Below are 16,073 nucleotides of genomic sequence, written 5' to 3' on the forward strand. Positions count from 1 at the left end.
TATATGTATGCCATTTGTTTTCAAATATTTAATTTTATATATAAAGTCAATAGTACAAAAACCCCAAATGCATCTGAAATTTATACAGCAACTACTAGCTCTAAATAAATAACAACAAGATATCTTACAGATTTGTTTAATGAACAACCAAAACAAGAAATTCTTAAAAATATAAGCATCTCTCTATCAAATAAGGCAGTTACCTTTAATTCTGCATGATATCTGCTTCATGTTAGGCACAGTCAGTGAAGCATGTGCGAATGAACCAGAGAACTGTGGGAAATAGCCGTCTCTGAAGCTCCTGGCAAACACTCGTAGATATGTATGCATGTGTGAGGGACTGGAAGTACAATGAAATCACAATGCAATACGCAGACCCTTTGTCCTGATTCAATAAGGTTCCATCTTCCAACACGTTTACCTCAAGCATACAGGCAGCACACACAAAGGCTGGAAGACTCATGAAGGGGAGTATACATGATGCTATTCACCACTATGCAAGTTAGTGAAGTCAAAAAATATTGCGCTTCTGCATTATAGCATCTCAGCTACTACCTGAATAGTTAAATATCTGATAAATATAAATGGAAAACTATCATCTATCCCTGTCATTTTAAATTATGCTTTCATTTCAAATGTACTTTACACCTTAAAAATATATAACTAGTCTACTTTGTGGTATTCAGTGGTGTGACAACAGCTTAAAATATGCTGTACGATCAATTGCATAATATTTTCTGAGTTTGGCAAAAGCATATGTAGCTTTAACACTGTGCAGTATTTTTGTTCATGTGAAGCAGGAGGTGCTCAAAGAAACACTGGCTGTTCTTGTCCCGTTAAGAGTCGATACGTTGAGGCCGGCATCGTCTTCAAGTGAATCTGTCCAGGAAGAGAAGTCACATTTTAAACTCTGGTAATATTAGGGCATTTTAAAGTGTAAAACAAACAGAGTGAAATAAAGAATGCTACGTCACAAAAAGGCATTTAACTGTGTATGTACGCATTTCATCGCTTCTCACCTCTCCGACTGCATTTGTCAGGATCTGGATGATCTTGTCGTGTGGTGTTGCAACCACACTCTGCCCGTTGATTTCAATGATACGATGCCCGACACGGATTCCTCCTCTCTCCGCTATACCGCCTCGCATCAAGCTGCAGATCTGCAAAAAAAGAGAGAAACTCTTGAGTTTCCATTTCGCTACAAGGGACCTGGTATCTATTGTAGATTTATTTAGTAAGATTCCCAGGTAAAATAAGTTTTCCTCTTGACTAACCAAAGAGAAGTTAACAGAGCACTGGGCTCTGGTTTCTAAACACATTCACAAAGTTACACACATTCGTATCACAATGGTAACCACTAAAAATCACTGTCATCTTCTACAATTGGTCACTGAGAAGTTAATGGTTCACGCAATATGAAAATAGACATACAATTCCATCCTCCACGCTGAAGCCCAGCTGAAACTTGGGCTCTGGTCTCCTGATAATCGCCATGGTGACCGGAGGACAGTGGACTATGCTGAGCTTCACATACTTTTGGCTTTTCAGATCCTGGATTTGGAAAAAAATACACATTAAACAACAAGATAGGGGGATAAATCCAGCCTTAGGAACATTTATTCATGCACTTTTAGTTCTTTAATTAGTTAAATCTTACTGATCGCTGACTTATAACGTATCTTTCGTTGCCAACTAGTTCATTGATGTAACTGCATGATTGTATTCTTCTGCAGATGTTTTAGTTTTGCTCAGCTGATGCCTTCACCACTTGCCTCCTCGACAGAAATTTACAGTTTGCAACTACATTTGCCTGACTTTTATGTGAATCTGTCAATACAGATTAAAAAATAATAATAATTAGGACGTGAATGTTCAATACATACTGTTTTAAGATACTATTAAAGGTGGTATATTGAAGTGGGGGAAAAAACAAATGCAGGGATGTGTCTCTGCAGATGTAGGGAAGATGATTTAGGTTTAGGAAGAGGTCAAAAAGGCAATGGAAGGAGAATAACTGAAATGAAACTTTCCACCACAGTGAAATTAATTACACATTCAGCCTAATGGTGTCTGTAAACATATGAATAATAAGAAGCACACAGAGGATGTATGTTATGGAGTTCACACAAGGCCAATATCCCACTTTGAACAGTATGGAAACAGAGTGCCACCTAGTGCATCCTAAGGACAGCACACCTTCTGTGAAAAAGAAAGCTTACTTGGATATACAGTGATTACATTTAGGTTAAAAGCATTTTCCCAGAAGAACTAGAGCAAAATACTACTTTTATAAAATTAGCTATTATTTGTTGATATCTTCCCCTTATTAACATCATCAGGATTATAACTCTGTTCCCCTTCTTACCCGGATGATGTTCTGGCAGGTGGTGATGGGCAGACCCACCAGGCTGGTGCCGTTAACGGACATGATGCGGTCGCCGATGCTGAGCTCACCGCTGCGCTCAGCCGGACCTCCATGAAGGAGGTTGGCCACCACCACCGTGGGCAGGATGGAGCCCCAGCCAGACTCCACCACTGCCAGTCCCAAGATATCTCCAGGAGACTTGGTGATGGCGATCTGAACCACAGACACACAGAGATCTGGTAAATCAGTGATTTCGTTCCAGGTATCTACACTGCAAAGGTATCATTATTTAGTTTAATTTATGCTTGGATTATCCTGTAAGTTATACGTTTCATGCAGCAGTCAGTGTGTGGGCGGATTTGTAGATTCAGAACATATAATCTCACCTTTAACCACCAATAAAGCAGCCAGGGCACAGATTTTTTTTTAACCATGTAAAAGCTTTGAAGGTGGAGGTTTTTTATACGTTTCTTTTTTGTGTGATCTGGAGTTAAGCAAAAAGAATGTCTTAATGTTTTTTGAACATATTGCACCATTCATTTTATGCTCTAATTAAAGGATGATGAACTCAGACAGGCAAAATGTGAACAGGAATGTACTGAACAGGCAGATGGACAAAGTGTAAGCACAGATTATGCCACAGGAGATGATGAAAAGCTTATTTGAACATTCTGATTTTAAATTTGCAAACTGGCTTTAATCCTGTTCCACCTCAGGACTAGATGGCTAGACTTCATTATGGATTTTATGTGTCTATGTGGAAAAGCTGAAACATGATTTTGAGGTAATTTGGTTAATATTCTAAGATTAAAGACATTTTTTTCTTGCATTCAGCAGCTACACCTGTCACCATTGTCTCACAGGTACAGTTTTGTGAATGACAAACCATCACCACTACTAAGCAAAGTTTTGTGTGAAAACATGTAGACACGATCACTCTGCTTACATCTCGGAGGTTCTGGGAGTCAGAGAAGTGGGCCAGATCTCCATTGTAGAGCTCCTGACTTTCCAGGTAGTCACTGTACTCGCCCGGCCTCAGATCACTGGCCTTGATGCCGCTGGCCTGGAGGAACTGCTGGTAAGCCACTCCGAAGGCCTGCCCGATGGCCTGGGCTATGACCTGAGCCTGAAACAAAACAAACCAAATGGATTTATTTGCAGCAAACTAAACAGTAAAGTGAAGACAAATGCCCACAGCCTGGGAGTAAAGCACCAACAAAAACCGAACAAGTCAAAAACAGTTCTTCATTGACTGATAAAGGCTGTATTTTGCGGTTTTATCAATTTGTTTTATTCACTTGTTCATGTCCATTGTAAAACTAACTTCATGGAATGTTCATAAACTTATTCTAAATAAAAGTTTTAATATTACATGAAAGAGTTCACTTGGGAAACACGGTCAGGAGAAGCAGAGGCCTCATGGCCTTCAGTATCCCACAGCTAATTAGTTACTAAAAGAAACTCTTCTTCCTCCTATTCACTGCTGCCAACTTTGGAAAACTGGGACGACAGCCAGGCCGCTTTTATATTCAGGAGAACTCGCTCACTGTCTGGGGGAAGGAAATCAGGCCAAAGTGAGGCTGAAACTGTTGTCCCGCAGAAAACGGCACACTTGATGTGAAATGCAACATTGTGTGCTGTGAAAGACGCCCTGATATTCTGTTGAATCCTCAGCCTGTCTGCAGTATATTGTATGAACATGACAAAAAGAGCAGGAGATCAAATCACAGGAGTCGCTGAAGTCTAGAATTTCATTCTTATAACTTTCCTCCACTATAAGAAGATATAAAAACCAGAAATGGACCAACTCACATCCTCAGAGGAGAAGACATGGCAGATCATTAAGCACTTCTTCGAGGCTGGATCACCGTCTTGCCCTTTACGCTTCCTTCGTGCCATCAGGACCACGATGTCACCAATGTCAGCTATGTAAGAGATCATCTGCAGAGCGTGATCCATCATGGCTTCCTGAGGGGAAACGGGACACACAGGGGTTAAAAATACTAGAGACAGAGAAAAGACGGGAAGCTTTAGTCGACAACCTGCTGAGACTTGAAATTTACTGGAGACAGAAAGGTAATCAAGAGAATACAATGAGCAATGACAAACCTGTTTTTGCATTTGTCAGTAAGCTGCCTGGCACTAAATTTTCAGAGCAGAGACCATTTAAAACCTTCCCTTAAGAGAGATTCAGACTGAAGAATTAATTTAAATAGGATTATTATTACCATTTTGCATATTTAAGCTGTTACATTACATATGATGTAACTTTGCACATTTTCAGGTGATGCATTTGCACATTCCTATGCACTGAAAGTATTTCTATTATTTTTGGGGATTTATAAACCTCTGATTATATTTCCGGCCAATCTGACTTGTATCTCTGCTTTTTTTTTGCCTTATAACACTTACTGTTGACTGGCAACAGTGTTTTTAGTCTCTATGTTGCTGAAATAAAATCTGATAAACATGTTCTCCCCATGTTGAACAAAAGCTAGTCCTCCAACTAATGTCCTGAAACAGAGCAGGAAGGTTTGTGCACTTTCCAGTTAATCAAGATTATTCTTCTTGTCGAGAGGCTTCTGGCATAAAAAGATGGTTTGCAGTAAATTAGCATATTGGTTCAAACTGGTTCAACACCCAGGACAAACTGGAACTCTGACATGAAAGATTTCATTCATAACTTTGACCAAAACACTCTTCAAAGCTGGACTCACAAGCAATGTAAAAAAAAAAAGTGTTAACAAATTTTCATCTGATGAAAGTGTTGCTGTAAAGAAGCTGACAACTGAATCTAAAATATGGTTTCTAATGCCACAAGAGAGAGGATTTTGAAACCCCAGGACCCCGATGTTAGAGAGAATGTAAAAATGAAAACTATATGGCTCAAAAATTAAATGTATAATTTGTAAACAAGAATGTTAAAAAAGGAAAGTGCGTTTATCTTTACGTCCTTGTTTCAGTGAGGAGCACTCGGCCATGCAAAGAGACGAGATGACAGCAGCTGACCCACTTTGAATCTCCTGACAATTCAATCACATAGTGGAGGAAAATAGACTCCACTATTACTGCAACATTACTGCAGAGGCCTCGTATTAAATCACCACCCGGTTCTATATTAAGGATTTGCTGCTGAGAGAGCTCAACTCGAAGGTGAACCTTTAGAAATGTAATGCTTCCTTGTAAAAAAATTTTTTTTTTCTAAATAATCGAATAAGGTCTTACACGTCTACCTTATGTCAATGCTTACAGAGCAGGGAGGTTAAATTAATAAGGAATAATATATATTTGAAACACTCAGTATGTTAGTTTCTTTTTCTCAGTAATACTGCTGGTCCATATTGGAAAAAGTCACACTGCAATATTTTGCTTTTCTGTGAAACATATTACAACATAAAAAATATAGCAATTTTCACCAGATGACATTTTTAACTGTACTTGTAAAGATTATTCTAGAAAGATTATGGTGACTTTGTAGGGGAGTGTATCTGTATGAAAGAGAGATTTTTTAAAAGCTGTAAGAAGTGTTTTGGAACTTTTCTAATATAGTGCAACACAGCCAGATGCATCAAAAAGAGGCTTTTGCTTTAGATGTCATTTAGATCTGGCCTTGCACTCATCATGCAAAGGTCTGATTTAAATAGTCAAATTTGTTGCCTTGTGCCTTGACTATTTTCATACAACTGAAGGTGCGTTTCTCCTAAAAGCCAAATCTTGGGCACCTAGATAGCTCAGCTCAGGTTTGAGTCATGCACTGCATATCATTCCCCCACTCTTCTTCCCACATTTCCTGCCCCCCCCCCCCCCCCTCCACTGTCCGATATAATAAAGGCAAAAAGTTAAAAAAAAAAATCTTAGAAAGTCATTTCTCTCTTGTTCCTCCCTCACTTTGCTATACACACATGGAGCCCCCGCATGTCAACAAACTGTGTCTCCTAAATAAAATAATAAACAAATAAAAACCTTCATGCATCCTGCAGCTTTTTATTTCTTTTTTCTTATGTATTTATTTGACTATTGCACACGGTGATGTTGATGCTGCCAGGGTACAAACAGTGCAGCTCTACTTTACAACACACTTAACTCACAGACACTACTAAAAATCTTACGGATTTTCAGATCAAGTTGTCCTAAAAGTTGAAGATCTGAAACATAAAACCATATACATCTGGATTCAAACTTCATCCAACATCCAGGAGTAAACTGAGATCCCACTGATCATCAGTTCTTGTTTGGGGAAAAAGACAGGAACACTTCTGTACACATGAGAACAAAATGGTAACAATTACTAATATATGACACTGATTTATTTTGAGTGACAGCGATTCTTTAAGTGTCACAAGAAAAGACTGATGCAATTATAAACGTGAGCAACAGGCAACAGAAAAGACTAAATGTATGTGGTGAGCTGACAGTACCTGTGTGTCAGCAGTGAGCACTTTGATTCGCTGAGTGGAGATGAAAAGATCCACTTCTGTCATTGGCTGAGATTCTCCCTCTGGAGCCTAAAAGAGACAAAGCACGAAGTCGAATGCAGTCCTTTAACAACAATGGTCTTTGTTAGTTTTTGTCATAATAATATTTATACATTTAGTAAGAAACACAAATCAAAAAATGCAGCACAACCAGTCTAATAAATGGTGTCATGTTGAGGTGGTGTGCTTCTGTTTCAAAGCATTATTCAGGGTAATCCAACAGTTTTGGTACGTCTGTCTTTTTAAATTCACCTTTATTCGGTCCACAGCCTCCTGAGCCTGGGCCATGCGAGCGTTAGTCGATGGGTTCTTCTCTGATTTGATCTGAGTGGAGCCCAAATATTTGGCACCGAATATGACTCCATCCAGCAGGTCTTCAGGGTCACAAGGACCAGGCACTAAAAAGCAGCACACAACAATATTTAAATATTCTTTCACTTGTCAGGGAGATATTTGACAGATCATTCTTCAGTGAAAAAAGAAACAGAGTGAAGTTACGTACCGTTTTTATATGAAGGTTGTTCATCAGCACTCTGCAAAGACAGCATAAAGATAACAAATGAATTTAATTCTAGGATCAAACGCATGCTATGAAAAGACCGATGAGCTAAACAACTGGATAGTAGAAGCACAGAAAGTTAATTTTAGCTAAGTACAGTTGGGTTAAAAACAAACACAAAGGAACCTGTTTTTATTTGTTGCTTGAAGGTTCACAAATACAAAACGTAAGCTATGTCACTTTACTTAGGAATCAGTGTTATTGAATAATAAGTCTGACAATCTGGTAACTAGTGATGAGTATTTTTATTACCTGATGATACGCAGATGTAATAATTAACGGATGAAACAATAAAAAGCACACATTGGATTAATTAACTTGTCAAAACAAATATTACTGGTTGCAACTTCGACATTCCACGACAAATACATGGAATTTATTTTGTTTTAATTCAATCCTAATTTTTGTTTTTTGCACCAACACAGATCTTTTGCTGCAAATTTAAAGCATACAATTTTTAAAATAGATTAAAAATTATGAGTTACATCGGGAACGAGGTCTGCTGTAGCAAACAAAATTAACAGTCCTGCAAAAAAATGGTTATTTTCATTGACAATTAATCCATTAATTTATTATTTTCTTAATTAAAGATTTAGTTGTTTGATCTCTAAAATGTCAAAAATGGTTGAAAAATGTAGAAAAGTAGTTGTCGAAGTCTCAGACCCTCAAATATTCAGTTTACTGTCACAGATCAGTAAATTAACCAGAAGACAATAAGTTTTAAAAAGCTGGACTTAGGGAATTTTGACTTTTTTAGCTTGAAAAAAAAAAATCACTCAAGCCAATACAATCTTAATTGTTGACACTAACTATTATGCAGCTCTAGTAATTAATTTGTGTTTTAGCTGACCGACCTGCTCGTTCTCTGCAGCAGCTTCTCTCTCTGGAGGCTCCTCCCCCAGCTTCATCCACACCGGCTCGGGATACTCCTCTTCAGGCAGGGAGGTCAGGGAGTCGTCCCTGTGTCGCTGCTGTTCATGGTTCCCATAATGACCCCAGAATCTCTGAGTGTCCTCCTGGCTGTAGGAGACCGACACCACGGCGTCCACCTCCCCTCTGTGGGGGAGGCCGGTGGGTCGAGGTGTAGTGCCGATCTCAGTGCACTGCAGCAGCCCCAGCAGGTCTCTCTGGTGGCTTTCAGAGAACAGAAGCCCCGTGGTTTCACCGCCGTCGCCTGCTAGCAGGGAAGGAGCACATGCCTCCAGCTCTGACAGGTTGGAATAGTGACGACGAGGAGGTGTCTGGTGACTGGGATGAGGCTCTTCACCCATTAGCTGGAGCTGGCTGAGCAGGGTGTGGATGCGACTGTGGTCTTCATCATTTGATCTTCCATTAGCAACCTCAAACTCCTCACTGATGATATTCTCAGTCTCTCTGAATGTCCCCTCCTCCTGGTCTTCCTCTTCACCCTCTAAGCCATCAGCCCTCACTTCTATCTCAACTGCTTCATCCTCTTCTTCCAGTTCCACCTCAGCATGCTGCACTGGCTCAGCAATATCCGCCACAAGCTCCCGCTGGTTCACGTTGAGTGGAATCAAAATATCTCTCATGTCCAAAGGTGACAAAACTGACTCACCAAGACTCGCCTTGTTCGGGCTGTCAGCCGAGGGAGGCAGGATGGGGTCGTCCAGATCATCTGCTGAACCTACTTCACTGGAGGAGTCCGACCTCCAGTCTAACGGAGGAGGCTCAATCAGGTTATAGGTATCCACATCCTCTGCCTCTGAACCTTGTGGAGCGGATACTGTCAGACTGCTGACTTCAACCTCAGAGGCTGCATTAGCGGGGACTGAGTCAGACGGTGTGGACGCTGTGGGCGCAGAGGCTGACTGATCAACAGGGCAGCAGTCTGAGTCCATCTTGTGAGAAAGTCTGTCAGAGGAAAACTGACATAACTGTGCTGAGTCCTTGCTGAGGTCACAATGCAGCAGAATTATCAGGAGCACCTGAATGACACTGTAATTAAATAGATAAAAAAGCACATTATTGCTATTATTGATCCGAGCAGAGCAAAAGACAACAGCAGGTGTGGCTGCATCAGTCAAAAAAAGCATTAGCTGACATATAATATTTCACCCTTTGGTCCTGATGACATCCCCATGATCAGCAAGCTAGAAAAAAACAGCCCAAAGCTCAAAGTACACGAATAACATGCACAATGTTATATGTGCAAACACCTAATAGACTTTTTATATACACCACACTTCACATACTCTTAAAGAAAAAACCATCTGCTTGCTAAAACATGGACAGCATAGTGGCAAAGTAATCCTGCTGAAATGCTTTTAGGATAAACACACCATACTTCATTCCAAAAATGTTACATTTTAGAATACTGTCCTTATTCTTCAATAGTACTGCCACCAACGAGGCTGAACAGTCGGCATCCTTTACATTTAGGTCTTTTAGTAAATTCGGCAAAGAAATGATTCACCAGGAAGCACAATGTTAAAAGAAATCTCAGTTTTGGTATTTGTTAATCTCGCTTCATAGCACTCACTAATGTGTGATTTCACTGCAGAAAAACCCACAGAACCAGACATGAAGCATACATCTTATGGATGAGCACGGAGCTAAGATCTGTTTACTAGCTTTAATGGGGTGAAGAATGAACTGTTAGACCGGATAATGTTAATATATCAGCTGGCTATTATGGCTGCAGGACATTAAACAACAGGCTAATTTAAAATAGACGAAATCTAAATGGAAACTGGAAGTGGCACATAACTCCACCAACAAACTACAAGGAGACTCAAGAGGAGGTGATTACACTGGGCTGGCAGCAGAGAAAATTAATGTTCAACTAAAAAGGTTTAAAAAAAAAAAAAAAAAAAGTCCTGAAAAGATACTACTTTCACACTGCACAGCTGAGTTTGGCTAACTGAAGTTAGCAGAAGTAGCTTGAAGCTAACTATTTAGCTAATGCTAACTGAAACTGCAGCAGCCGCATTAAGAAGACGTCGGGATTAAATAGGTAATATTAAACGTGTAAGTTTCAGGGGCAATTAGAGGAGCTCTCACCTGATGTTTTAAATCTTCCTCGGTTTCTTTGTGTCCAGACAGAGACTCCTGTGGCTGCCACGACAGATGGGTTGACGTGGTTTGGAATTTGAACCTTTTCCAAAACTTTGGTGTCGTTTTATTCGTCATACTAACAACAGCAGAGCGGTTAAATGTTGTATTTTCACATATTCCGGTAGTTAAAGCATTCAGAGTGTAAAGCAGAGTTTTCCCCACATTACTGCTGCTGCTATCGACTGACAGCCTTTATTTATTGGTTGACTCTGCAGTTGTGCTACATTCACGTACTCACGTAGCTTCTTAACAATTAGCAGTTTTTGGTTTCCTCTTCCTCTTCTCTACGTCTTTCTGCACGACTGTACACATGACTGAACCACCACCTACACATAACAATTTCCCTTTCTGTTTTACAAGCAAAACTTTTATTTTCTCAAAATTAAATATCGTATCACATTTTAAAAAACATAACAATCCAACTTATACATAATGGGGATATTCTTATAGTATCTAGAATAACAATTTATAAAGATTAAATGAGGCTGGCAAACTCTACTCTGGTGGAATGAAACGGAGAGGTGGCATCTTATACACGGTCAACAACGGCCAGTAGATTGGTAATTACGATACGTTTGTTGGTACCTGAAGGCAACAGTCGGATACGTCAAGAGCCAACGTGTTGAACGTTCAAGTCCCGCTCAATCAAACGTCGATCGAAAAGCAAACTAGACAAGAATCAGTCATTTCATATTATTTGTATGATCAAGTTTTTTTTTGTTTTTGTTTTTTTACACTTTATACAATTCACATTTCAGGCAGTTTTTACCTGACGGAAAACCGTAATAAAGACTCCTACTATATAAACCTTCATCAGTGTGCTCTAAACATACTAAGGTTTACACCATGTTTTAAATGAATTTCTCATCAACGCATGTTGTACTGTCATCAGCAAACAGAGAACTTCTTTTTTTCTAGTAAGTTCAGTCTGTACACGACCCACTGGGTATACATGATCCAAGACAGGACTGTCAATTCAAAAGTTTATTTTAAAAAGTTCTTTAGTTTGTTTTTACACCATCTACACTTACTTTACATTTGATTCTGAATATATTTCAGGCAGCATTTGTGTAATTTCATCAGTAATACAGACTGCTCTCTACAAAACATCATACCACAATCTAAAATGTTAGAACTTGTACATACTGTAATGCCATCAAACATTAAACAATGATTTTTGCTATAATTCAAAACTTCTTCAGGTTTAGCCTAAACACAATCCACCAGTTTTGCACTGGTTCGTTTATGCAAATCAGATATCACTGCAGCTAATTTCACAAGAACAGTTTCAACAACAGAGGACTTTATTTATTCACAAACCTAGCTGCTGTAGTGTATCTTAAGAACTGAACTAATTTTTAAGCATGAATTTGCAGGATTCCAGCTGACCAAGCATCACAATTATAACAAGGCACTCAGTTTATGAATCAATGTATGATTTAAATCCAGTAGCACTTCATGTGCTTCTGAGGCAACAATTTACTTCTCATTCCAAAGCATCACTTTCCTTTCTGATCCCAACTATTATCATCCATGTTAGAGCTACGTGAGCACTGAATTTCAAAGTGATTGACTGAACAAGATGAGCTTTAAACCTGCTGTTAAACACTGTGTTTGTTGCAAGAACTGATCTGGGACCTGTGAGAGGAAGAGGTTGTCGTCTCGGATCGACTTTTCACGCTGATAAACACATTTGTCCAGAGTCTTACACTCTTTAGGCAAAAGAAGTGTGCACTGAGGACGACTTAAACCATAAGCTGCCTCCATTTAACCTCAGAGTCATTATGGCTTCAACTGTCACATGTGATCTGAAACCTGTTTTCTGAAAACTTCTACACTACTAAAGTGGCTCATAAAAACTTTCCTCTGTGTGTAATTACACATAAATTGAAAAAAAAAAACAGACAGCTAACTAAAAGTAAGAGCTAAACAACAGAATATTTGATTGATCATCTCCACTAAATTGAAGATTATTTGTCTTTTCCAGAGGCTTTAAGCCACAGCTTAAGTGCATGGATGAGTGAATTTATTACTATATTACTATTCACTTAGTATGCAGTGATAGATCAAGATGATTTAGATTTTATTTGTATTTCAAGCTACAAGACTGAAATCAGCATCAGTCTGATTAAAGTCTGATCAAATCAGAGATCTGCTTTGACTCATTCAGCAGTTTTACACATTTATCCAGCAAAGCATCAGATTCTTCCTCACTGCGGTGAAGATTACGTGCTGCATGACTGGTTACTGTCACCAGAGTTCATCTGGATCAAACCGATCAGAGAGGACGTGGTGCCCATCAGGCCCACCAGCCAGTTGGGGAACCGTCCCGCCCACAGGAAGCCGGGCGGCATCCAGTGAACGGCGTTGCTGAGGTCAGCCATGCTGCTGAGGATGGACAGTATCTCCCCTCGCATCTGCTTACGGAGCTGAGAGCGACTGCAGGACAAAACACAAAAAAATAACTTTGCCACTGCATCAAAAAGAACCCCTGTCTATATTTAAATGCAAAGAAAAACAAGACATGTGTCAAGAAAACTGTGGACACAACACCTTCTGCCTTCTCCTTCCTTCTCGTATTTCCTCAGCTTCTTCCTCAGTAGCATCAGAACTCGGAGTGATCTAAAGAACAAAAGATTCATGAGATGACACTTAGACTCAGGCTGAATGTGTTTGACGGTTAGCTGGGACTAAAACTTACAAAATGCTTCAGAATTACTACAGAAACAATTCAATAGAAATCACAAATATATCATTTCATTTTTAAAAAAGGTAAATAATGTCTAAAATGATTAGATATTACCAAACATAACTCAAATCGGTGAAATTTTGGGAATTATTTTTAGTTAGGGATTAATACGTGCTGGTAAGTATTTACAGTTACAGAAAAAAAACTGCTTAGTGGTGTATTTGAAACTGTTTTGGGACAGAATTCATGGCACAAAGATAAAAAGACATGATAAACTTTGAGACAAAGGATACAGCAACTAAAATGATTGCTATACGTTTACTTTTACACAAATGTCAAAATTTTGACAGATATATTATAAAACTTGTTGTCAGTAGATAAATATGAACTCAGAGTAAATTTAGATGATCACCTAATACCATGATCGCAGCTTTTCATCAGTGCACCAGTCAGTAGGTGAGATTTGATGCTTGTGGACGGACGATCTCACCTGAGGACTCCCAGCAGCAGCGAGGTTCCCCACAGCACCGTGCAGAACAGCCACCACTTGTCAGACTTCACTCTGATGAGCTCGGCATCAGCGGCCCAGGCGATGTGTTCACAGGGGTAGTACAGCTGGTCGGCCACATTGGTCAGCACTGATATCCAGCGAACGCTTGCATCCTCCTCCTAGGAAAGACACGCAACATCGGAACACACAGTAGAGCTCTGCATTCATTTGTTTCATCGGCTGCTTGCTTTCCAGGTCAGATTATTTGTATGTGCAGAGAAAAGAAGTAGTGATGTGATCAAAAACATGCTACTTTTTGTACTGCAGCACTGGCAGGTCAAATGTATGCACCTCTTTATTTAAAAACATTTAGTTACAATTATTTTGTTACTTCGAATGAATCAACGAGAGTATTTTATCTTTGCTACTTTTCATATATTGAAATTTCAGCTGAACAAACGCTGATCCATCCCTCACTGACAGATCAGAACTGCGAGAGAAACAAAAAGTGAGCATAGTGTCGCGGCGTGAATCACCTCAGCTCCGAGCCCGTAGCTGTGGGAGTAGGCCAGCATGGAGAGGTCATCAAACAACCTCAGCACCGTCCGGCAGTGACTGAGCTGAGCAGAAAACAGCAGCAGACTCTTCCCGAGCTGCTGGGATGAAGCGTTTGTTTCTGCCTTCCGGGAAAGAGCTCCTCCGACCAGCTGAGAGCCGTAACAGAGCGTCCTGATCTGCAAAGACAAACGCAGAGAAAAAAAACACAGAGGCTAAACACAGGGTGAGGCGGTAAAACACTTCTAGGAGTCAGGAGCATTTATGAGAGACGCAGTGAAAGATGAAAGCTAACATAAATCTCTCAGGCGTACAGTACAGATGTAAATATTAGAAGAATTCTGAAATACAAACACGTTTTTAACACATCAATAACGAAGAGGTAAAACATTAGAAAAGCAGCACAGTTTAAAAAGCATGGCTTGATTCATATTCCTGAGTAACGCTGTAACACAGTCAGCACTGACAGATCATTTACCAACAGTTTTCAACGTAAACACTTGGGTTGCCTTTTGATAACTTATATTGCAGGAGAGAGCATCCAGACAATAGTGTGTTTATAATACATATTTGTTTGTATTATAAATAACCACTTAACACTTACAACTTTTATGGAACTGATGGACTGCTACAAGTGAAAACTCTTCATATTTTAAATCAAACTACCTAGAAGGGTTGCAAGCTAATCTTGGTCAGCAACACATCAGGGCAAAAAGGCCTGCAGAGTCAAATGTGGTGTCCTCAAATAGCATATTTAGGTTTGTTTGTAAGAGCAAAAAAACAAAAAATATTTATCTTAGAAGTATGTAAGACAAGAAAAAGCAGCAAAAGCTCACAACTTGTGAGCTTGAATGTATATATGTAATAAAAAGTACTGTAAAGACAATAACCATGAGGGGAAAAATAAAAAAAAGTTTGCATTCAACATTAAAAAAGGAATTTTGTGCAATAAAAATTCAACGTAAAATGCATCTTAAAAGCGCATTTCCTATTGCAGTGACAGAAGTATTGCACAAATATTGACCAAGCTGTCAAAAATGAATACTGTGTATCCCTCACATGGTGATTTCATTGCAAGGAGCTTGTTATTTGTCTCGAAAAAATTACCCAAAGAACTAAACAAGTATCAGTACAGAACTAAACAAGTATCAGTAAAGAAGCCGATTAGTCCTAAATAACTACTAACTAACTGCTAGATCTGTTTAACTGAAATAATGCAGTATTACATTTCTGAAATATATCACATAACAATAAAACATATGTTAAAAATAAACAGATGTAATGTCACAGTTTGTCACTAATTCAACAGTAAAGCCTAAATACAGCTGACAGTAATCACTAAACCAAGATTAAAACCGCACTGACACTGAAATGTAACCTACGAGCTAACCGTGTCATGAACTTGGTAGGGACAAACAGTTATTTTGTTTACGGGGCTGTAATTCAGTAAATACTCACTATTTTGTCTCTTCCTCTGTAGGACTCCAGCAGTCGGACCAGAGCCTCCACAGACTGCTGCATGTCTGCTCTCACACTCACACAACAACCACAAACAAACAAACAAACAAACAAACAAAAGCTAAAGTGTGAATTTTCTGCACATCTCCAGCTATAACTGTTTCCACTGCAGCAGCTCTCAGCTGGACTTTGAAACAGGAAGTGTGCCCAGAGAAGACTCGAGTAGAGGATCGCCGAGTCAATCGAACTTCTTCTTCTTTTCATTCTTATGCAGAGATGACGATGATGTGCTGCTGCCTTCTTCTGGCTCTCCTCTGCCTCTAAACTGTTTCCAGTCTCTGCAGCAGGGGCGTTAAATTCTTTGTAGTTCAGGGGCCACATTCAGCCCAGTTTGATCTGAAGTGGGC

At 39.4% G+C, this 16,073-nt stretch overlaps 2 protein-coding genes across 2 annotated transcripts; both read right to left on the bottom strand.

Moving 5' to 3' along the window:
• Positions 1-120: 120 nt before the first annotated feature.
• Positions 121-10,804, bottom strand: si:ch73-40i7.5 (amyloid-beta A4 precursor protein-binding family A member 3). The gene is made up of 11 exons (XM_022192536.2): positions 10,421-10,804; positions 8,254-9,355; positions 7,343-7,373; positions 7,093-7,238; positions 6,784-6,870; positions 4,178-4,333; positions 3,312-3,491; positions 2,366-2,578; positions 1,432-1,551; positions 1,020-1,160; positions 121-879 (listed from the first exon to the last, which is right to left on the bottom strand). Exons 2-11 carry the CDS (start codon positions 9,256-9,258, stop codon positions 808-810), a joined length of 2,151 nt encoding a protein of 716 aa, XP_022048228.1. The 5' UTR covers positions 9,259-9,355; positions 10,421-10,804; the 3' UTR covers positions 121-807.
• Positions 10,805-11,443: 639 nt separating this feature from the next.
• On the bottom strand, positions 11,444-15,881 carry pex11g (peroxisomal biogenesis factor 11 gamma). The gene is made up of 5 exons (XM_022192537.2): positions 15,667-15,881; positions 14,190-14,387; positions 13,654-13,832; positions 13,028-13,096; positions 11,444-12,913 (listed from the first exon to the last, which is right to left on the bottom strand). The coding sequence occupies exons 1-5, from the start codon at positions 15,727-15,729 to the stop codon at positions 12,700-12,702; spliced, it is 723 nt and encodes a 240-aa protein (XP_022048229.1). The 5' UTR covers positions 15,730-15,881; the 3' UTR covers positions 11,444-12,699.
• Positions 15,882-16,073: the final 192 nt, after the last annotated feature.

Source organism: Acanthochromis polyacanthus, chromosome 4 (assembly GCF_021347895.1).
Source record: "Acanthochromis polyacanthus isolate Apoly-LR-REF ecotype Palm Island chromosome 4, KAUST_Apoly_ChrSc, whole genome shotgun sequence".
NCBI lineage: Eukaryota > Metazoa > Chordata > Actinopteri > Pomacentridae > Acanthochromis > Acanthochromis polyacanthus.